Source organism: Taurulus bubalis (assembly GCF_910589615.1).
Source record: "Taurulus bubalis genome assembly, chromosome: 1".
Classification (NCBI taxonomy): Eukaryota; Metazoa; Chordata; class Actinopteri; order Perciformes; family Cottidae; genus Taurulus; species Taurulus bubalis.
Genome location: NC_136589.1, coordinates 47,165,680 through 47,190,731, shown reverse-complemented (window position 1 = coordinate 47,190,731; position 25,052 = coordinate 47,165,680). Strand labels below are relative to the sequence as shown.

At 41.7% G+C, this 25,052-nt stretch overlaps 1 protein-coding gene across 1 annotated transcript; it reads right to left on the bottom strand.

Annotated features, from left to right (window-relative positions):
* Nucleotides 1-19,107: 19,107 nt before the first annotated feature.
* LOC306743565 (leucine-rich repeat transmembrane protein FLRT2) lies at nucleotides 19,108-21,129 on the bottom strand (the record flags this gene model as incomplete). Its single annotated transcript, XM_079226090.1, has 1 exon — nucleotides 19,108-21,129. One exon carries the CDS (start codon nucleotides 21,127-21,129, stop codon nucleotides 19,108-19,110), a length of 2,022 nt encoding a protein of 673 aa, XP_079082216.1.
* Nucleotides 21,130-25,052: the final 3,923 nt, after the last annotated feature.

The following is a 25,052-nucleotide window of genomic DNA, read 5'->3' as shown; positions in this document are numbered from 1 at the left end:
GATGTAGACCTGTACACCCCTGATATAGACCTGTAGACCCCTGATGTAGACCTGTAGACCCCTGATGGAGACCTGTAGACCCCTGATGTAGACCTGTAGACCCCTGATGGAGACCTGTAGACCCCTGATGTAGACCTGTAGACCCCTGATGGAGACCTGCCTACAGCAGGTCTCCATCAGGGGTCAGGGGCAGCATAGACGCTCCATGTGAATGGGGTCATAGTGGGTCCATTTAAAACTAATCTTTTTCAATTTTGATCCCAATGGATACTACTTTGTGAAAGATATTGAGGATTTATTGAACAGCCTTTAGTTCATATTAGCCATGCTAGCTGCATGACTAAGGATGCCAATGTCTGTTTGTTTGTGGCTCAGTCGGTGCACCAGTCTCTCTCTCCTTCTGGAGAAATTCATGTCTCTCCAATGCACATTACTACTACTTTTTTCCGGGAGTCTCTGTGCTTCCTCGCCTCAAGTTTCCATGGATCGTGGCTGTCTGGAGCCGGTCCTGCCTCCTGCCTCCTACCTCCTGCCTCCTGCCTCCTACCTTCTGCCTACTACCTCCTGCCTCCTGCCATGACAGCCCTGCTGATGCCCATCTTCTCTCCCTACTTCTGCTTAATGGATCGTGGTTATCTGGATCATCGACCATGCCTACTTATTCATTGAATGTGCTGTAACTCCGTTACGTTATTCATTCTGGCCACATGACATCTATTGCATCTGTCCATCCGGGGAGAGGGATCCTCCTCTGTTGCTCTCCCTCAGGTTTCTTCCCCTTTTTTCCCTGTGAAAGGGTTTTTACTATCTTTATTTGGGGAGTTTTTCCTGATCCGATGTGAGGTCCCGGGACGGGGATGTCATGTGTACAGATTGTAAAGCCCTCTGAGGCAAACTTGTATTTGTGATTTTGTATTTTTTTATATAAAATAAACTGAATTGAACATGTTGACCATGTTAGTTACTGATTGTAACATTCAGCTCCATAGTGCCCTAGTAGTATCAGCTGGAGACTCATCATGGCGTGCTTTCTAGATTTGCCATCTAAAAAGGTCCTTTTCTTACCCGATTTAAAGAAAAAAGAAAATACTGCACACTATCAATCGCAATTTTGGTCATTCATGGTGTGCAAAACCTTTCTTTTATGATTATTACATGCAGAATAAATAAGAAAGGAAAACAGAAAGAAAAAAATTAAAGCCACAAGAGAATAACAGCAGAAACTGTTATTGAGTAGTCCAAGTAACATATAAATGTCTTTCTTGACTGAATATTGTATTAAATTGAGCATGTTTAATATTTCCCTCAATCGATCACTTGCCAGAAGGCCAAATATCTCTTATTTTTTCATCCCCAGATTTATGAATCTAATCCTGTGTGTATAAGCAGTAACCCCGTCCCTTATTGCTCTGGGTTGCATAACTGAAACAGCACATGTTCTAATATCTTCATTGAGTATCGATTGAATCTAAATGACTTTCCTTCTGATTCCACCCTGGTAAGGTTTCTCATTAAGTGTCCCAGCAGTGATGAATGATATGCAGGCAACAGGGGCCGGATTGAAGGGGCGGCAGGAGGGAGGGAGGGGAGGTCATTACTGAGCAGCAGAATTGAAAGGACATGTGGTCCTCGCGAATGTTCCGGGAAGAATCTCATTCTGTTAGCGAGAGGGAATGAGAGAGATGGGAGAATAGAGTGCAGGATGAGTTGGAGGATGAGAGGTGTGCTGGGGCTTTCTATTGTGTGCTGAGTCAATTATTATAACAGTTATTGTAAAATGCATGTTGTAACATTGTGCTCGACAGTATTTCTTCTGATATAAATATTTGAAGGAATGGTCTTGGAATGGTGAGGTGAAATCACCGCTGTGAATCTCATGTTTGTACATTAAAGGAATTGATTTTCTTCACTTTCGTACGGAGAGTTAGATCAGAAGATTAAAAACGGCGTCATGTCTGTATGGAAAACAATTAAGCGATAATGAGCAGCCAGTTAGCCTAGCTTAGCATAAAGACAGGGGCAAATAGATAGCCTCATACCGCTATGAGAGTGTTATTGGTCCTCTCATCTCACTCTTCAAATAAGAAAGCAAATAAGCATATTTTACAAAATGTCAAAATGTTCCGACTATTCCTCCTACACACTACAACTACACTCTCTCTCTCTCTCTCTCTCTCTCTCTCTCTCTCTCTCTCTATATATATATATATATATATATATATATATATATATATATATATATATATATATATACATACACATACACATACACACACACACCAGGTGAGGTGAAGAATACTTGAGATGACGACAACTGCGCTGGTTACTGTTACATTTGCGAGTAAAAAGCCAATAGTTTATCAATACATCTGCTCAAGCACGAAACATCGGCCAAAAGCATTTGTTTTTTACAAGCTAAAACACAAGCGGTCTGTCTGTTGTCTAGTCATTCAGCTTGGTTCGTCTCGTAAAACTTCTCTGCCAGCTGAGACAAAGTCGACAGGAGGATACCGATGTCTTTATTCTTTATAAACTTCACTCAGGAATTTTGTTTATTTAATTGTTGTTGACATTACTGTTACTGCTCTAGAAACAATATTTAATTGTTTCAAGCTAATTTATTTAGTCATGAAAAAAAAAAACACGAAAGGCCACTAACATGTTCCTTTAAGGAGATGCCACTAACATGTTCCTTTAACGAGATGCCACTAACATGTTCCTTTAACGAGATGCCACTAACATGATCCTTTAACGAGAGGCCACTAACATGTTCCTTTAAGGAGATGCCACTAACATGTTCCTTTAACGAGATGCCACTAACATGTTCCTTTAACGAGATGCCACTAACATGTTCCTTTAAGGAGATGCCACTAACATGTTCCTTTAACGAGATGCCACTAACATGATCCTTTAACGAGATGTCACTAACATGTTCCTTTAACGAGATGCCACTAACATGTTCCTTTAACGAGAGGCCACTAACATGTTCCTTTAACGAGATGCCACTAACATGTTCCTTTAACGAGAGGCCACTAACATGTTCCTTTAACGAGATGCCACTAACATGATCCTTTAACGAGATGCCACTAACATGATCCTTTAACGAGATGCCACTAACATGTTCCTTTAACGAGATGCCACTAACATGGTCCTTTAACGAGATGCCACTAACATGATCCTTTAACGAGATGCCACTAACATGTTCCTTTAACGAGATGCCACTAACATGTTCCTTTAACGAGATGCCACTAACATGTTCCTTTAACGAGATGCCACTAACATGTTCCTTTAACGAGAGGCCACTAACATGATCCTTTAACGAGATGCCACTAACATGTTCCTTTAACGAGATGCCACTAACATGTTCCTTTAACGAGATGCCACTAACATGTTCCTTTAACGAGAGGCCACTAACATGTTCCTTTAACGAGAGGCCACTAACATGTTCCTTTAACGAGATGCCACTAACATGTTCCTTTAACGAGATGCCACTAACATGTTCCTTTAACGAGATGCCACTAACATGTTCCTTTAACGAGATGCCACTAACATGATCCTTTAACGAGATGCCACTAACCAGTGTTCCCTCTAAGCTGCATGCGTGCGCGGCCGCGCAATAGATTTTTCAGACCGCGCACATTTTTCAGACCGCACAAACGATTTTTTTTCAGGGGTTAAAAATCTTTTTTGCGCCAGTGTTTCTGAGATAGGAGTGAGCCATCTCCACAATAATAAGATCTTTGATGTGTTGAGTCTTCTTGGCCAATCAGCGTCCCGTTTCTCGACATGCGCTCTCTGTACCTCTGCTAGCGCTCTGCCTCCGTTAGCACCCCCCACCCCCGCTGTCCTCCTCCGGGCGCCAGGAGTGAAGCTCGCCCAGAGCGCCACATGAGCTCGGGCCGGCGCTGTTTAGGCTCCTCTTGGCGGGCCCTGCTCCAGCAGCTATAGGCTACCATGGCGAAAAGAAAGGCAGAGCAGGCGCCCCAGAAAAAGGTCTGCCTAACGTTCAACATGAGGGGCTAGATGAAATAGTCCAAACTGACACAGGTAGGATGAAACTTTCAGACATATTTAAATATGAAGAATATGAAGTTATTAAATTGTTTATATAGGCTACCTTTAGGAAAAATGACACCATGTCAATTTAATAGGCCTATAATTATTGTTAAGCACTGCATTAGCATTTTTCTTTCAATGAAGTTCCACTTAAATGTTGTACCTGCTGAGAAATGACTAAACACCTTTGATACTTTTATTTTATATATATATATCATTATCAGTCATAACCAGTGAACCAGTCATAACCTCCCCTTATTGAAGTTCAACAAAGATCCTTTAAGTTCAACTAAACTGACTGGTAAAACACCATCATTAAAATGTTCCCAAAGCCCAGCCATTATAAAGGATATTGAATAAATATCAACCTTGTATACATATTGATGCATTTGCTGTCATCTCTTTGAATCCCCTGTGGCTAACGCAGGCTTGTGGTCATTTTCGGCAGATCGCGTGGTTGCGAATTGCACACAGTGATGAAATGTGCGCTCAGAAAAAAAAATTTTGCTCAGTGCTGAAAAAAATTAGAGGGAACATTGCCACTAACATGTTCCTTTAAGGAGACGCCACTAACATGTTCCTTTAACGAGATGCAAATAACATGTTCCTTTAATTAAGGAGCTAAAAAACGATGTTTTTATCCTAGCTTTATATTAAACATATATGCTCATTCACCTTCGTTCACTCCAAAAGCATTGGACTGTTGAACTTTTTTCTAAGTTATGATCTATATTAATGAAAAAGAAAAGTAAAATGTTTTTAACACCTCAAAATACAAACAGATTGAAATTGTATAAAGGTGAATTAATTGTATTATGCAGAGTGATCCCCTTCAGATAATGAATATGCTCAGTCCAGTGAGGAGTCTGGTTGTCACTTTCCCTGGCTAAGTATATGAGAAAAGTCATGAAGCATTGCTAAATAGAAAAGGTTCATCCTCTTGGGGGCCATACTCAAAACATTTCACAGATATCCGTCTCCTAGATTTTGTTAATTCTTTTGAGGGCTAGAAGATGTTTTATAATAGGTAGGGCTGATAATAGGTCGGGGTTCACCAAAATAAGTGGGAATCATGGAGAATCTTCTCACTAGAAAGAAAGTGATACAACTCAGTTGGTTATCTGTGGGACTCATGTCGATATTTCACTGTTTCTCAAGTGACTCATTGTGATTGTGTGAAGAAAGAAGTAAAAGCAGAATCAGTAAGGTAACAGTGCTAGGGGGGGTTGCAGGTTGGATGGTGGAGGGTGAAACGTGTCTCATTTAATCATGTTCAGGACCTTTTCAAACATAAACCAAGAGGATTTAGTTGCCTCAACCTAACAATATAGATGTCAGGTCAGAAAATGGGTTATGATAGTCAAGTCTTTCTGAAGGTCCTCTACAAATAACATTTAGTGGTTAAGTATGGTTTCTTGTTGGACTTGATTGGTCTTCTTGGGACAAGTATGACTTTGCATAATTCGACTCAATTAGTACGAGTGACAAAGTACAGCTCACAGCTTTTTCATTAGCATCGAACCATACAACCCACTGCAACAGCTAGACAACAAGACCCTATATCAAACCGAATAGCAGCAATCAGTGTTGTTATTGACGAGTGAAGAGAGGCAATAGATCTCACTCTTCTCAGTGTCAAGAGGCTAAATTGGGAGGATCTCTGTGTGTCGTCATCAGAAGGACGAACAGATACACCTCATGTAGGGTTAACGTCTAATGAATCAGAAAAGACTTTCTGCTACCCATCTATCAGGGCTACTCTATGTGAGCGTTACGCTGGGGAGAAGACGCAGGATTGGCAATCGATGGGTGCTCACGCAGCAGTTCATCCCTGATGTGTGTGAATGCAGTGGCAAGCAGACGCTCTCACTGAGCATTACTGGCAAGATCCATCATAAAAAAACATCTTTATCACACTTGTCAGCTTGCTTGAAAAAGGTTTAGTGCCAGGACAAGAAACATACTGTAAACAATGAAAAAATACAGCCAGACGAGTGGATTTCATTTTCTCAAATCCAATTTGTCAGGAGTTTTAACATGCAGTGTGAGACACTCCACACCTCCCTAACGTTACAACCATATTCATAGGAGCAGTAACCAACTTGCTATCACTACTGTCCTCATTTTTTCACACTCTGCATATCCTCCTCTAAAATGAATACTCCTACTATTGGTGGGTAAAGTGTTGAACCCAAATCTGACCACACTGATGTACCAACAAGTCAATGTTTATCATGTCTATCCTGACCCGTCATCCAATTTGTCTTTCTGAGACAACATGTGTTTTTAATTTATTGCCATGGAACAATTGGATTTTCCTATCATTTTCACATGTGAGGTCCCTCAGGGTTCAATCCTTGGCGACCTGATGTTCTGTCTAACCCAGGGGTGTCAAACTATTTTTCAGCATCATGGTCGTCCTCAAAGGGCCGGTTGTAACTGTAACACTGTATACATTTAACTCCTCCCGAACATAATGTTAACTGTCTTTGTATTAGATTACTGTTTATTCAAGTGTAAAAATATTGTACATGCATTTATATAAATGTAAAATATATGGAAGCAAATTTCTCTGTTACTATGACAGAAGTCCATTTAATTTAGGGTTAAGAAACCCACACTACTAAAGATCAAACTTAAAACAGAAGAAAATAACAAAGATCAAACGCACGTTATTATATTAACTTTCTTCAAAGCTTTTTGTCACAGTTGAGAAGGACATAACTGATTGTGAGCAACAAATAATTGTGAGCAAATAAAGACATGCATGTGGTCTGGGGCAGTGGTTCTGAACTGGTCTGGGGCAGTGGTTCTGAACTGGTCTGGGGCAGTGGTTCTGAACTGGTCTGGGGCAGTGGTTCAACTGGTCTGGGGCAGTGGTTCTGAACTGATCCGGGGCAGTGGTTCAACTGGTCTGGGGCAGTGGTTCTGAACTGGTCTGGGGCAGTGGTTCAACTGGTCTGGGGCAGTGGTTCTGAGCTGGTCTGGCTGCAGACCCACCTTGACCCCTTAATGACAAGCTGGGATCCAATGCGAGGAACATTTTCAACTTCTCATTGATTTAATGATGTGGTGCAGTTTGAACCTGAGAAAGTACACAATATCACAGTATGCCAACACAAAAAAATTGTTTGAAATATTCCCTTTTACACTCAATTAAAAAACAAAAAGTGCATCTTAAGGGCATGAGGTAATACAACACACATAATATTTTTATAACTTAGGCCTTTTTTAACAGACTCAGTGTTTTCATGCACAAACATGGAATAAAAAAGTCGGTAATGAAGCTAAACTATCACAAATAGTCCAACGTGTAAAACTCACGCAAGTAAAGCGTGTTGTGAACGCAGCATTGAGGAGTGTGAATAGATGGCACTCTGCTGCATAAAAAATCTCCTTCAAAATAAAAGCTCATTAAAAATCCCCTTCAAAATAAAAGCCCATGCAAAGGTCCGCGATTCACTGAAAACGGGTCCGTGAAGCCGTCGCCGGCCATATAAAATGACCTAGAGTTTGACATATGTGGTCTAACCGATCGCTCCAACATGCAGAGTAAAAACACATGCTATTGAGAAAAAACTCCAAAGACTACATAATTTCAGATACTTCAAAATACTGATGGTCAGATCGATATCCAGACTAAAATGAGAAGACAAATTAGCTTTTGTCAGCAACAGCAGGAAGCTGCATCATAGAACGCTAGTCTTGTGGGTTTATAACAGACAGCTTTGCTTATCGGAGAGAAAGGGAAACGTAGATACATCTTTATTTTAAAAATGTAGTATTCATAGTCATACAGTTATAAAATAATAAATACATAACTTTAACTGTATGTCGCATTTTGGGATTTACTCATTTACTTCCTGCATGAGGACAATCCTTTTATGCTCTCATTCACCCACTCACCCTCTGTCTCTCGCCCTCTGGCTCCCCCCCCTCCCCCCACCAGCTGACTAAAGGGCGGTTTCGCCACGGCCTTCCTAAGCCAATCACATATGTACCGTCAAACTTTAAGACCTGATCTCGTATCTTCTGTCAGCTGTCATTTCAGTACGACTCAAGGTTCCTTCCACTGAGCTCCGTGACCTCGTTCCCGCTCCACATGCCATCATTTTTATAGAATTGCTTTTAAGTGATGTCGTCCTTTTATGTCCTTTTATGATCTATTATGCTGTTCTTTTGTTCCCCTGGTTTTGTTTGTATATTTTATTTATTTGTCTGTTTTGATTATTGTAGTATTCATTGCCTATGGTCCATTATGTTTACCGATATTTAAGTTATGTCTTCTTTGCTTCTATGTAGAGCACTTTGTGAACTTTGTTTTTATAGGTGCTATATTAATAATGTTATTATTATTATCTAGATCTTCAGCTCCAACTGTCTTCACCACCCTACCAGTGTCCACTCTCCACAATTAGAACTGTATTTTGCCCTATTTAAGCTGATGTATGAATATATACAATACACCAGACTTAGGAAAAATGAAACGCACGAGTGGACACAGCCCCCTAGTCACATGCTTCATGTATGTCACATACATTTATTCGCCAAGTCTATGTCCATTGACCTCGTTGAATTTTGGTTTCATTGATTTCAAAGTGATTTTTTCACCTCAGCGAAACTTACTGTATTTCTTTTTTCTTTTTTTTCTAGCATTTCCAATGACAACGCATGAAAACAGTTGGATGAAAACACACTTACTGAGATATCAGGATCTATAATAAAAAATAAAAACATATGTCCGGTGTGGCAGTACATTCTTTTCCCATTTTCCATTTCATAATGACATTCAATCTGATGTAAATAGAGAACAATCTGGATATGAAGAGAGGACTAAGTGGTGGATTGGCCCCTCCTTTACTCTCATGGCTCGCTTGTGCAATTTCAAACCCTAGGTTAATACTGCCGACATGGCTCACTGCTTTTGTTCGTTTTTTTTCTTAATGCTCTGTGTGTGTCGTCATGGAAAAACTGCAGTTTTGCAGATGATGATGAAAGAGATCTGAGGTTGTTGATGCAGTGCCAACACTGTGAGTAATGTAGCCTACCAGTCCAATATGTTGGTGATAATAGGACACACTGTGTGAGCCAGAAAGGCTGCATCCTATAACTAACCTTTTGTCCACAGCAGGACTCACATCCCTGCTAGCACACGCATGCACACACACACACACACACGCACACGCACACACACACACACACTAGGCTGAGGCTGCATGCTGATTACAGGAGTCAACTGGACTCTACTGAGCTGTGTCAAGGTTGAACCAAGTAGGAACAAAGTGAGCCAGACCACCAACTTTTAACAGCTGTTAGGAAAACACCATGTGCTCAGTACAGTGTTCCTCCTCACTGCGGAAATACTGGACTCACTTCAACAGGTCGACTCCATCTGTATCTCTCCTCGGTTATTCAAATGGTATAGGCAACTCAACCATGAATTATATTACACCAACATAAGCTAAACGATGAAGTAATGAATACTGTGAATGGTAATACTAGCTGAATCAACATTAGCTGCTGAGTTTGGAAATAACTGAAAGTGTATTATGAACTTTTTTAAGTGACAATATATAGCTGCAACCCCAGCAGTGTGAGACTGGGAACAAGTCAAAAATATGCAGCTCTACCAAATACTTGAAGCTTCATTCATATAAATTGGATAAGGATGAGGCTACACTAATATTATACTATTCGTAGAATTAGATTCCAGTGGTAGCTACGTAGGATTGTTTCAGACTTGTGTGATCCAAACATTTTGAATAACTAGTAACTTAACTATTTAAAGTCAAAAGGTATTGAAAAATTATAGATGTTATCTTTTTCAAAATTCACATCATGTTTTACTGTAACAAAATATTCTGCTTCAATCCATATGTTGGTGCTTAGCCTTTCAAACACATTACTATTTGGTTCTCCTTAATGAGGCGCTCTATCTAACGGAACCATAAATAACATTTACAAAAGGCAATTACAGAAAAATGTTATATATTCTCTTATGATCACTCTTTTTTTAATTGTATGTTTCCCTGTGATGTGTCCCAGTCGTACGCTTACGGCTCCTGCAGACTTTCTGTATTGCCTTCCATTTATTTGCTATGTGTTCATTTATATATGGTGTGATTGATTATAATATGTGAAAGTAAGACAGCTTACCATTTTGGTGAATTAAGTTCTTTATTTCTTATTTTCTCCCAAGTCGGTTTCATACCTCTAAGGTTGCATCTTAACAAATGAGGCTAAAATGGCCAAAACAGCCCCAAGAAGAGGTGTATAAGTTCCCTTTATATCTATTTTATTCTATAAGAATACATCAAAGCAACTCATTAATTTAATGAAATACACAAATGTTCTGAAATTCAGATCTACTCGTGGCTTTGATGGGACAGTGATATTATAATTCCATTAAATGTATTTTGTATAGCCCAAAATCACAAATTAGCCTCAGACAGATTTACAATCTCGACACCCTATATATATACGACATCCTCTGTCCCGGGACCTCACATCGGAACAGGACCCCTCGCCCCAAAGAAAACCTTTTATAAATCTGTTAATTTGCACATTCACACAGTCTGGTATTGTATTGCCAGCTGTGGGTCGGCATACGGCAGCTCCAACTGTGTTGCTTTTAGCTAGGATTAGGTGTTTGACTCAAATATGCCGCTCTGCTGACGGTAGACTTATCCTGGTCTTGGATTGGTCATATGGTGCAATTTGAAATTTTCCAACTCGGGCGGAAAAATTGCGTGACGCAAAGTTGCGTCAGCCAATCAGCGTTGAGAATCAGCGTTGAGAAGCTCCGCCCGTCACCACCGCCTTCCTGTCGTTGCTGAATCAAACTGCTGAACCAGCGCTGGTAGCGGCTTCATTCAGACGCTGTTGTGGGACTACGGATAATATTATGAACCCAGACACCATGGAGTTTGATGTGCCGACGTATGTGGAGTTTACACAACAAGTATAAAGCAGAACTAGTGGTTATTTCCATGGCGGATGAAGGAAGCGGTATCCGTTTTACGGAGATAAGCCAGGCGCAGTTCCTGGAGGAGTCGGAGAAATTCACCGAGCTGTGTGCGGCTACGGATGATGTTATGAACCCAAACACGAGGGCGTTTCATGCTCCGACATGTTTGGGACTTCCACAACAAGTATAAAGCATTTATTCCATGGTCGATAGCGGAAATGATAGCTCTTTTCACGGAGACAAGCAACAGAGATAAGCCACGCCCCCTTTTACGCGGCGCGATTATTCACAGCTTTTATTGTCGAGCGATTAACCTGCAGCGGTTTTGTGTGCATTAGATGATGAAAGAAACCCCTGGGTGAGTTGAACGTGCTTTGTAGTGCAAGGCCTCAGGTATACTTGATGGCCTGTCTGGTTTTATTTGATTCTGAGAATGTACATGTGCAAATATAATAATGTATTCATAGGACCTTATATCTATGCATATGGCTCACTCTCCCTGTGCTGTAGTGACGCTGATGAAATTAAAGGGCTATCATGCTGCTGTACAAATGAAAGATTATCCAAAACACCACTGAAGTGCAAACATTTACTCTAACTTGCCACCGAATAACCCTCCACTATGCAATCCATCCATTAGATCAAGCATAAATTATCCCTTTATTTCTCAGTTCTAGCAGCTAATCAATGAAAGAAGATACAGGGACAAGCTGGGACAACATTTTACCACTGATTTCCCTGTGCACACATTTTAACCACACTACCAGCGCCGTGGAGAGAGGCAGTCTATCTCAGGTGAAGTGTCATTAAGGTTGGTCGCCATTTTTCATAATCCAGTGGAGCTCCAAAGATCAATACTTGTGTGTGCTTGGAGTAGATGTGTGTGTGTGTGTGTGTGTGTGTGTGTGTGTGTGTGTGTGTGTGTGTGTGTGTGTGTGTGTGTGTGTGTGTGTGTGTGTGTGTGTGTGTGTGTGAGAGAGTGAGAAGAGGGATTGGAAGCTGTTAGTGGCTCTCTACTGCAATTTAATGCAAGCTGACCACAGTAATGACCAGGAGAAATGGAAGCCAAATGTTCCTGAGAATCAGAGGGCTATTTTATCCATCCTCTGAATTAAAGATGAAAAGACACTTGATTCATTCTGTTGCTTTAAAACCACTTACAACCCTACGCAGGCTGAATCCTTCCTGGGAAGGTACATCAGTTTGGTTAAGGTCTGTAAGTAAATTTACCATTTACATATTTGTACGTGCATGTTGAAGGTTCCCATTAGAAAAGCTGTGTAGAAAAGACCGAAAAAAAATCAATGCACAAAAACAAGGTTTTTCTCTTGCTTGAGATGGCTTTGCCCTCGTCAAAAAAGAGTTGATGCACTCGAGGGGATATGGAAACGTCTTGGCATGTGAAAGTTCTGACATATGAACATTTAGCTCACATGATTGATCATCTGTGTCTGCTGTGGCTGCCTTCCCAGATATATTTACAGTATATTGTCTTCGTCTCCGGACGGCATGAAACACGACCAATACTAGCTGACATGGAAACACAATTAAAACCTGTCCTATCAAATCAAACTAAAACGCTCTGTCCGTCCGTATGTGGGTATCCGTCTCCAGCAGCGTATTGAAGCCTGTGAGCTGCACATGAAGGCGGCTCGCTGCTGTGGCGTCCACACACTGCTCGATGCTGATGCTTTTCATGCACTCTAGCACCTAACTTCCATTTGCAGTACATTGTGTTCCCTCAAAAAGAAAAACTTTTCAGATGAATTATGAATTGTAATTAATCCACCTTTACCAACTGCAACATTCAAGCGATGGACACATTAATGCATCAATGATTGTCATGCTTGCTGTACTACGGTGAGCTAAATGCTAACGTCAGCACGCTAACATGCTCATAATGAAGATTCCAACATGCTGATTTTAGAAGGTATAATGCGTACGAAAAGCATTTTGCAGGTATTTGGTCACAAACCAAAGTATTGGACCAACAGAAATGTTGGCCTGATGATGCTGCTGGATGAAAAGTCAGAGGATCACCAAAGTGATTAATTTATGTTAATGTCTCCAATAGTTATAGAGATATTGACCATTGACCAGACAGCGACTGCTGTCATGTGACTGGTGATCAGAAGTGGTACGAGGCTACACTTCTTCTGAGGCAATGGATTCGTTACCAATAATTTGAACACATTATTGTATTATAGTGATTGTCTTTGTTCTTCGTACACAATAAACCGTGTATGTTATGCTGCATTCACATCAAATGGGATGGATGGCAGAAAATGCCATCTTTATGACTTGCTAGTGTCATTAGATAATCCAAGACACGGTTGGTTGTTGGGTTAAAAAAAACCCATGAACTAGTGCATTGACGAAATAGCAGAAATAGCTCTTTATTTAATTAATTTGGGTTTAATAACCTGAGCCCTTTGGAGTCATAAGGTGTCCATTTAATGTGCCTTTTCAAGCACGTCAGTGTGTAGTGTGAGGATATTTTAGAAATGACCTTAGTCAACACACTGGTTTGGTTTGGAGACAACATTTTGTTTCCACAAAGAGTTTAACATTTTGTTCAGCATATTCAATTATTATCCCTTTCAAAGTCACTTGCTCTCTTGCTCTTGTGTGGTCACTTAGCGAGCCATGGGGAGGATTTCTATCTGAAATAGAACACGCCTCCTCTGAAAAATCCAAAAATACTAGCTGACCCATTTTGCTGTACGAACAAACCAAACAATGTCCATTAGGAGATACTCTTTTTAAGGGAATATGTGATCATCAAATGAAATATGTGATCATCAAATATGTAAACAATCCGCATCAATTAGAGTTGCAGAATCAGACATGAGAAGAGAGGATGAAGTCAGAATGCCCAAACAAACATTTATAGATGAGGGTGGAGCACCGGACCAAAGTTTATAATGTTTGGTAATCGGCAAATCGGTAATCAAGTAAAAATGATGATAAATGATGTTGAAACAGAGTGTAGGGAAATGTCTGCGCTGTGATCATACATTATGAAGGAACCACACATAAATAATGTAGAAGCAAACATGTTTAAAACTGCAAAACACTAGATATTGCTTAATCATAACTGATTATATAGACTTATTGTTCACTTATGGTGCAATACATTCCCTACTGTGTGGAGGTATTTTAAAAAAACATACAAAACCAGCACTCATAAAGGGTTTATGCTACAGAAGAGTTATGGGGATTGTAAATTGATTAATGGTTATTACAAAGCAACCAATGCGCTATTATTATTATTATTATTATTATTATTATTATTTCAAAGTGCTTTAAAATGTTGTGATCTCGTTGATCTTCAAACTGAACAAATAAATAAAGAAGCACAAACCTTTTTCTTCCTAACTATGTTCAGAGGATGTTTGTCATCAGAGTGAGACAATTTTTATTCTGCGGAACATTAATTAAATGACTTATGTTTAAAACAAGGCATTAAATAAATGTTGGTAATGAACTATTATTGTACTTTGTATAAAATGTGCTTCAGTGTGCTCATGAGTGTAGAATCTGTTCTCAGCTGAGAACAAATCCCAAACAAGAAAACATTGGCAGACATCAGAGTCTTCATGAGAACTTGGGTCTCCGTAAGAACACTGACTGAGGTCCACTGTGCTCTCCAGAGTAACTGCTGAGATGTCACAAAATGGTGACATTACTAAAAAGGAAAAAGAAACGAGCGGTCACATAATCAGAAGTACAAACCAGCAAATCATCCAGATGATCTAAACCTACTGAAGTCATTATAAAGTTGAAGCAGGAAGTGGGTCTGTTTCCACGGTTTGCTGCATCATTTTCCCGTTGACCATAAATTTGACCAACCTGGGATTATCTGCACACGTTTCTTTTTAAAAAAAAAAAATATTATATCATCAAAGTTATCATTATTGATAGGTAGGCGGGCCAAAGGTTGTAATGAACCAGATTTATCCAAAGTTTGGGCTCACTGGCGATGTGAAAATAGGGTCGAGGAGCTGCAGCATCTCTGCTTTCCTCTGTTCCTGCCTCTCTGCGTATCTACGGAGACATATTAGAAAGATCTAATGTCTGCTTCGCTGACAAAAAATATGGATCTGTGGCTTTAGAAAGATTAGATACTGTCCAACACACTTCATACGGAATAAAGAAGTCAGAGTAATTAGATCCGGATGTCCCTGAGGCACTTCAACCAAGGAAGTACAGTATCCTGTCTCCCAACTGATGCATCTATCATACGGTTCCTGTACTTTTAAAGATGAATGTTTCACTCTAATTAGCGAGGATGAAAAGAAAGAGGGTTATCGTTTTACATCGGAAAATGTAGAATCAAGGACTTCCACGTCTTCTGAATTACTTCATAGCTCCTGATCTTCACATTCACAACAATGCAAATCAAACCAAAGTGTGTATAAATCAGTCCGGGCACTTGACCTGAAGATGTGGGTCAACCTCACACACACTGTGAGGAAAACAAACTCACTGGATGTTATGTCCTTTTGATATATAAAGAATGTATGATTCCTTTTGGATTATAAACACTTTGTAGTCAAAGACTTTTCCTTTACGAGCACAATATGAGTAAAAGAGCTTTTGTTACAATTTGTATGAGGTAAAATGACATTATTACCAGACTAAGATGTATAATGAGTGTATTTACTGTATAGACGCACACACATATTTGTTTCACTTACAACTACTGTTATGTTGCCATTAAAATACTGACAAAGACAATCACTGGAAAATGCACACACCTCAATAGTCACACAGTTTAAGATGAACTATTCTCCACCAAGAAATAAACCACGTGTCAATCATCCAGAGTTACAGGAACCTCGTCTCTGGAAAGAGGTGTTGCAAATATTGGACTTTTTTAAAGTAATGTTTCAGTGTTGTGAGCACTATTAATGAAATATAACTCTATTCAACTCCTTTGTATTGTTTAAATCTACCAGCCCTAAAACCTGGACAAATAAACAACACTTTGAGCTCCAGAGCTCTTTTTTGAAGTCTATAGCTGTGGGTCACGCTAGATGTGCACTTTGCAATTTTAGAAGAGATTTGAGAAGCGCAATGTGTGGCAAAACAGCTTCCTAAAGCTCGACAAATACACCTCATTAATGGTACAAACTCTTGTCTCTGAGTCCGACGAGAGGTAAACACAGACATCCCCCCTCTGGAGCAGTTCACAGCACAGGCTCCACTCCTGAGGCAATGTGCTGCTAAGTGGACCTGGAGTAAAGATATTTTTGTCGCCAAAAAAAAACAAGGCGAGATAACCACTAGTACTTCAAGATACTGAAACCCCCATGGGGGTCGTTTTTCCTTCTCTACCTCTTGCTCCCCATGTTCAAGTAGTTGTATGAACCCCAAATGAGTTCTATTACTTGTGTTATTTTATATCATTTTTTTCTGAATTTATTTGTGAATTTTTTTTTAAATTATTTTTTAACATATTTTGATCATAACTATGAATATCCAGCATGATCTAAGCAAGATTTCCCCAAAATGTCTTTTGGAGCGGTCGCCAACTTGTTGAAACAGTATGGTTCAGGCCCTCACCAACATCCCACGTACTAACACAACAATCACAATAAAACAAAGCATCGGGGTGTTGCCAACAATCTTCTGTCAAAAAACTGTGTCGTTCGGTTAAAAAATGGAAACATAACTTTTGTTATGGCAAAACATTGTGTCGCTGAAGCATGCTGGGACTTAACATTTGCTTTATGACGCGTTTTTAGAAACGTGGGCGGTACACGGAAGGCAAAGGAAGCGGATACGTGAGACAGAGAGAAAAAAGAAGAAGAAACTCTGGCCGACTTGTGATTTGTCAGGTACTAATAGGGGGTTTATAAGGATGTGTTGCTTTATTTTATTGTTTAGGTATTGATAGGTATCTTCTCACAAGGGTTGCAGTATTGGGTTACAGTATTGTAGCAATTTAAATTAAGTTAATAAATGTTGTGGTTGCGGAGATAATTACGTTTTTTAAAGAGGTGAAACGGGGTGCTGAGCTCAAAAGGTTAAAACACAGTTAAGACCGTCTTTGTTTTAACATGTGCGCTCACGTTATTGTCTTGTGGGAACAAGTTTAAAATTTTGTGCGCACAAGATAAAAAACAAAAAATATTAAACTCTTGGTCACAATTCTGGAATAACTAAATGTTTTTCAATTCAAGTTGGTTTATTTTGTATTGCCCAAAATTACAGATGTGTTGTTTGAAAAAATAATATTTGCAGATATATTATTATAATTATTTCAACTCTGTTCCTAATGGTTGACAAAAGCCAATTGTGTTGGGCTTGGATTTGTTTCGGCTTCCAAGCGGTTGAATGGCAGAAAAAGGTTTGGGAATGTTGGCACGAGTGAGAAAATATATAGTATATAATATAATTACACACGTTGCTTGGGCAGTAAAGTATACACTTCTGTTCCACTCCTATTCTAGTGCTTTAGGTGAAGACCATCGTCACAGGTTCTGCTTTAGTCTCCCCGCTCCACTCTTCCCTTAGGTCCAGCGCTCAATAGTTGCTGCTGGATCCCCGTTTCAGGTCCTCTTGGAGGGAAGGAAAGCCACAGCTGCTTTGCAACACAACACACTGAATAAGTAATGCAGGACTTGTGTTTAGGAAAGGAAGCAGGTGCCCAAAACATTCCGCTTTGTAAAACATAACCAAGGCAGAACCTACAGGGTTACAGGTTCGGGCTACGGGGAGCTCCAGGTCTCAGGTCATAGGTTCCTGTCCTGGTCATAAAATACTCCTTCAAATTAAATTTGCCACAATTTCAGCCTATTGTTTGACATCTTTGGTTCTCTTGTGCGTGCCCACAGCAGCGAGGCTGCTCTAGTGTGTGTTGGTGTTAAGTGGAAGTTAAGTGCCGCCTCTTTGTGACTCCTGAGCTTGCACTAGTCTTCCTCCTCTCCCAGCAGACCTCTTCCTCCCGCTGAGCTCTCCCACGGACTCGTAACAGTTTGAGTCAGTGATTGTTCCGGGACAGATCACGAGGGATGAGTTCACTTTTGGAGATATGTTTTTAATTAAATGTGTAACGAGGTAAATAAATAATCAAGAGCAAGAGATTTCCTCAACAACAATTCAATTAAATGTATATACAGTACACCTTTTGTGCAAAAACATGGATCCAAAAGACATTGTAAGCTGATAACTTCAAGGCACACACATATATATGTATGTATACATATATATATACACACATACATATACTGTTTTACCATAACATTATTTTTGCTAAACAAAAGAAGAAGAGTTGGTTCTTAATTGGTTAAACAAACAGTCAATGTGCTTTTTTGCCACGGCTCACTGTGACCCCACCATCAAACACAGCCAGCACTAATAACGTGACCCCTTAACTGTGATAATGTATTAATCTTGAAAAGCAGGAGGAATCTCTGCGCCCTGCCACTTTTTGTGAATGTTTAATGAGTGTGACCTTTACATTTCCTTCTGAAGCAGAGAAAAATCTCATTTGCATAAAAATATGTCCTCTTCCTGGAGCAGGAATCCAATAATTTGCATCTCTATCGACTGTAGTGGCAATTAAACAAATAAGCCAAATAACTGTGATGACTTGATTAAAAACAGTCACAGGAAAAGTGAAGTGGGCTGTGTGGTTTTGAGAAAACTACGCCCTCTAGTGGTGAGTGTGGCTGATTTGTGGCCATCTCTTTTCTCCCTCTCTCATGCAGAGCACCAGCTGGTTTCAGGACCACTATGATGAACCGGAGCTACAGTGTGGGTTCTGTATCTGTCTTGGTTACAGTGTGCATTGACTTCAAAATCATTTACTATTAATGAAAATCAGAACAAAAAACATCTTAATACTTACTATAAATGAATCCTGATTGTACATGTCTGCGGGCACAGAACTCAAACAGCACAACTCCAGAAACCAATAACTTCCAACGTTGTCATATAAAAAATACCGTCCAGTCGGGTGTATAAATTACATTTCTTGAAGACACGGGGGTTTCAAATAATATTGACATTGTACAGTGTCCAGTAAAGAGTGGGTAGTTGCCAGTAAAAAGGCTCCTGATGCTCTCCCAAAACCATCATGTGCCACAAAAGTCTGCTTCCTGAACATTGTTCTTGCAGTAAACTGTGCTGTTGTTCTCCAGGGGGCAGTCTCGGAAGCCGACGCCCCCATTAGGGGTGTAAATAGGCTGAATGCGGAAATCTCCCTTGAGGAGCTGTTCGTTGTTGAGTGAGACTATCTGGAAGCTCGTCTCAGTCATTTCCAGGATAGTATTGTCTTTCTTGGTCCCCGCCTCGCAGTAGTCGTCTTTTCTCCGACCCCGGTTGTATTTCCACTTGGTGGAGGACTTGGAGCGACTCTTCTTGTGCATGTGCCAGCAGAAGACGCTGAGCAGGGCCACCAGCACCACGATCACCGCCCCGCCGATCAGTCCAGCCAGCAGGAAAGGCGAGCCGGGTTCCTGCTGCGTGGCCTGTTCGGGCCCCGTCGCCCTTTTGTTGTTGTTGTTGTTGTCGGGGCTGAAAGAGGCCGCCGTGGTCACGGCCTCGGTGCACACAGTATCATCTTTGGGCCGGTAGTTATTGAACGCATCCAGTGGAATGACACAGATCCGATAGGTGGATTTTGGCTCAAGGTTAGCCAGTCGGATCCCCCGGTGATCCCCACCCACAATCCTCTCCCTGACCGTGTCCCCTGTCAGACTGGGGCCCATCCTGGCCCAGGTCACCTTATAGGCAGTGACTGGGAAGGCGGCCACCCAGCTGACGTGGATGGCGGAGCCATTCAGTATGGCAAACGTGACCTGCAAAGTCTCCCTCTTGGGGTCCAAAGGTTGCTTAGTCCTCAACCCCCCCTCTCTGGTGGAATAGACAGGGTAGTGGGTGGTCAACGTGGGGAAGGGTTGATTGGAGGAGGGGGACACATACTGAGGGACCAGGGGGGGGTCTGAGGACACGGGTAGGATCAGAGCGGTGTCAGCTGATGAAGAGGACAGGGGGGTGGTCGCGGTGCTCTGTGGGCACTGGACCAACTCAGCACTCAGCTCCCTGATCACCATGCCCCGGAACTTTTCAGGTTTATGACACATGAAGCCGCGCACATTGAGCGAGGCCGGCAGAGATTTGAGCCATGACACCACCCATTGGATGCTGCAGTCGCACAGCCAAAGGTTGTTCCGAACGGTGAGCTGTCTGAGAGCACGGAGGCCGTCAAAGACCCCCTCTGTCAACGACTGCAGCTGGTTGCTAGAAATATCCAGCCTCTCCAGCTTGTGCAACCCTGTGAATGCGCTGGCAGGGATCCTGTTTATCTGATTTTCCTGAAAGTTTAATTTGACGAGCACCTCCCCTGGGAGGAACGGGGGAGGGTATGTTAGGGAGTTACGGGCCAGGGACAGCTCCCTGAGGGTGATCAGGTCCTGAAAGGTCCCTGGTGCAATCCCTTCATCTGTCAACAGGTTCCCATCCAATAGGAGGCGCTGCAGGCGGGTGACATTCCTAAACGCTTCCTCTGCGATCACAGCGATCCGGTTCTCGTCCATTCGCAACTCCTTCAGATCATCTGGGAGACCGATAGGCACACTGCTCATGTGGTTTTTGGTGAGGAAGAGCATCTTCAGGCTCAGCGCCTCCCGGAAAGCCCCTTCCTCCACCCCGACAGTAGAGATGGAGTTATCATCCAAGTGCAGCTCCTCCAGCCAGAGGAGCTGAGCCAGAGCTGCTCTGGAGATGGTCTGAATGTTGTTCTCCTGCAGATGGAGAACCCTCACATTTTTGGGCAGGTTGATGGGGAACTCATCAAGCTGGTTGCCATAGAGAAACACTGTTTCCACAGAGGCCACATGGTGGAGCTCCAGGGGGAAACCAGCGTTGTTGATTTGGTTGTTGTGTAGGTAAAGGGTCTTGTAACCCTCACCGATTCCCAGAGGCACTGAGGTCAGGCTCCGCTCGTTGCAGTAAACAAAGGTGCGGTCACAGCGGCACTCCTCGGGACAGTTGGAGGCCCGGGAGAACTGGAGGTGAAGGCCCAACAATATAGGTATCCACGGCCTAATAAAGGAGGCCAAGTCCTTATTCCATAAACGCCACTGTATCTCCATTTCAAACGGATCAGAAAAAATACAGACACCAAATCAGAGAAAAAATGGGACAAATTAGGATTCAGATCCAACAGAACAGTCATTGGATTCTGTCTGTTTGATTAATAACACAACCATGTCCGGCCTGGTGCTGAAGAGGGTCTTGAGTAATCCCTTGGTAATTAGTTGTCCTAAGCTTCCCAACACCAAAGTAATGGTCTCATTAAGCAATATGAGTCCTTCACCAGCCACTGTCCATAATTGAGCTGGGAGACATTATTTAAGTCCATCACATGTTCCCCCTCTTCTCCTCTGCCACCGGGTCGAGCTCTCTTCACAGAGCTATGCACAACACACCGGAGGGTTCTCATTGGACGTCGTCCTTTCACGTCACAGACTGCTGGTTCCACAAAGCTTCTCTCTTGATTTGACATTTGGTTCCAGAAACCTGTTGCAAGATAGGAATAATGGGAAAATCAGTCTTTTTTTTTAACCTCAAAATGCATGATTTCCACTGAAGAGTAAAGAATGTATATTCCCTTTCTATTACACAAATGCAAAACATTCTAAACTGGGAGTGCGGAGCAGTGTGTATACAGATGACTGACAGATCGTTTGCATATTCCTCCGACACAGAGCAGAAAAGGATATTTGAAGATAGTGAGGGCAAAAGTGTGGGAAATTGTGGGAAAAACACATGTATGTGCAGATCAGTAAGGTGAGCCCGGATCTAAAATGGAAACTAATACTATTCTGTCAAAAACATATTTTTCTCTGCAGTCAAAAACCATGAACCTGAACAAAGAACATTAAAACAAAAAGAAGGAACAAATTCAAAGGATGAAAACCAGGCAGCCAAAGGCATTCTGTGAACAAGGAGGGGAGCTAGAAAGAGGCAACCGGCTCGCTGATGAGCGCCATGAATCTGCTACGCAGGCGACCCTGCAGGAGAGCCATGCCCACAGCTCCTCCTCAGGGTGGAAGGAGTGGCATTAAGGAGGGGGTCAGAAACGGTATTACTACAAAGCCAAATATGTGCTCTTAATGATTGCAAAATTAGACTTTTTTAGACATTCCTCTTTTCCCTCTCTTCATTAAGTTTAGCCGTGCTGGAGGAGAGGAGCGGTGATGAACGCCTCCTGTCAGCAGAGATAAGACCAGACAAATGTCTTGCACAGGACGGAACTGAGATGAATGTGGGCTCCTCGCAGCGGGGAGAAGTGCTGCCGCGCGGCACAAGGTCATGCCTTTTAAATAAAGTGGGGAGATTTCCACCAGCATCAGTGTTACTTGGCTCTCAAACAAAAACCTCATTATTTAGGTGGACTGCAGGGAAAAAAAGAAGAAAAAACACATAAATATAAGTCCCTCAACTGCTGCCCATTTAAGTTCACTATCCGATAGTTCCAGTGATGGTAATGTATTATTAGTGGTTGTTAGCTGGGTGGTAGTGATGATTAATACAATGGCAGCAGCAGCAGCAGCCAATTGACAGATTGCATTGATTTGTGGCCAAGGCGGTTCAACAGTTATGTAATGCTCCTCGGGGGCCAAACAGGACATCAAACCGAGTCCAATTATGGTGCCCCGACCTCACCGCCTTATTTTACCAGCAGGCTCTCTGGCATCAATCTGATCTATGAGATATTTATTAATGTGCTCATGCAAAAGCTGTATTAAATAAGACCGCGTGTGTTGTAGCAGCACTGCCCCAGTTAGAGGATGAACTGTGGGCTCCTTCATCTGCTCTGCACCCTGAGAGGAGAGACCTGGTGGTTGTTTATTTCAGTCATAATGAAAGATAGTGGGTGATGGTATTATGGAGAAAAAAAAGTACAGCATATCAAATATTACAATAGAGTAAATCCTAAATTGCTAGTTTTTGTTCCGTTTATTTCTGGCTAAAACTGTTTATTCATAATTATCTGGAAAGTAATAAGTAAATACGGCGAAATTACCTGAATTGTAAACATGTGATTAAAAAAGAAAAAAAACGAGGTTGATGAAATACATAATTACCAGCCCATAGAACATTTATATCCCGTTTTCTTACCTTCAGGGAAACAGAAAGTCTCGCTGCGGCTCATCCAGCTCTTCTCTCCGCAGACTGCTGCGCTCAGACCGGGCACAAAGTCCGCATTATGCCCGCTGCGTCCGCTCCCAGCTCCCGCTGTGGCTCCGGACTGGTCTGACTGGGTTGAAATGGATCATTATGCTGAACGGGCCGCCGGAGAGGAAGGAACTGAGGTTCAGGTCAGCAGCGGTCTGCTCCGCATCGCCCCCCCCATCCCCCCGCCTCCTCACACACCGACAGCCTGGGTCTCCCGGCCGGCCGCGCTGCTCCGCAGACGCCGCTGAAGTTCCTCCGCTACCCTCAGAGGAAGAGAAGAGGACATGAAGCGCGCAGGAGAGGAAAGACAGAGGCTCCCAGCCTGACCCCCGCCGCTCCGCCGATAGCAACCCGGAGTGTGAAGTCCATAATCTGGGTGAACTGTTCCAGAGAGTGCCTGGTCCCTGCTGGAGCCGAGACTCTATATGTCTGGAAAGGGAGGGAGGCGCGCTCTCTCCCCCCCCCTCTCTCTCTCTCTCTCTCTCTCTCTCTCATCCCCGGAGGTGTGTGGAGGCGTGTCATATTTCTCCAGACTGTTTGGACCAATTAAAAAAAGGTTTTGAATTTAATTGATGTATTGTCACTTTTCATAACGCAGCCTTGTGCTTAATAAGCCTAACTATGGAAGGTACGTGCAGTAGGATAATTACAGCAGGGCCAGATTAATCTCTCAAAGGGGCCCCACATAAATGAGCTATGGGCCCCAGGCCCCCATAAGGCCCCAGACCATGAAGTCCCAGAAGCCAATAGGATGTCTATGCTAACATATCCTGCCAAAGGTTTGCTTGCTTTGTAGTTTGACATAATTTGATTAAATACAAGATTGTTTCACACTATGCACCATGTAATATGTCAACTCAAATATTAAAGGGACTAAAACTGGATTTTTACACGGGCCCTTATGTGAGGCAGCTTGTGAAGATGAGGTTAAACTGTCAGAGCCGCTTTATGGCTTTTAATATTCAATGTTGTTCTATATTTTAGATGTGCAATAAATCAAATTAACACAAAGCAGCTGTTACAAAGCAAACCCTTTCAGGGACACACACCATGCTTTATGTCAAGTTCTGTTTCTGTTAATAAACCAGACAAATACTTTTTAGGTGAGTCTAAATGAATCCCAAATTATGTTTTTGACATAGTTTCTTTCCACTTGTTGTTGATGTGGTTTGATATCAACACTGTTTTAGTCCATACCCACAACAAAATCATTTTTCATTTCTCCTCTTTCGCTGACTAGAAAATATTACTGAAAAAATGGGATGTTAGGACAACAGATATCTTATTTTAGAGGGCATAATTGCAACTGATATAATATTTTTTTATATCTGTTCATCTGATTGATTTGCACGCAACCCCCCCAAAAAACACATTTACTGTGTTTGACCGATTATTAAATAGTGTGTGTCAGATTAAATACAATTAGTAGTGTAGTTCATCACAGCATATTGTTTGTATGTATATTCAAAAAAATTGTAAAATATATTGTTTTCTTTTTTGTGCTTGGAGATATCTTGCATAATATGTCTAAAACTAAATATATATTGTATGTCTCTTGCTTGTAGCCTACTCATTTAAAATCATTTATTTTTAACCTCGAGGACGGAGTCAAGTACAGCTGAATGCTGAACGGGACTTTTTTATTCACATTTTTTAATTTTTACCAAAATGTTAGAATGAACGTTCATGAATTGAAAACGCATTGTAAAAGGTTGAGAGATGCAAACACGGACCACTGCAGGACCAGACAGCGCCGTGGGCGTGGCTTAGTTTGAGGAAGTTGTGAGTAGAACCATCGTGCCGCTTTTTTTAAGTATCTTGTATATGTCAATTT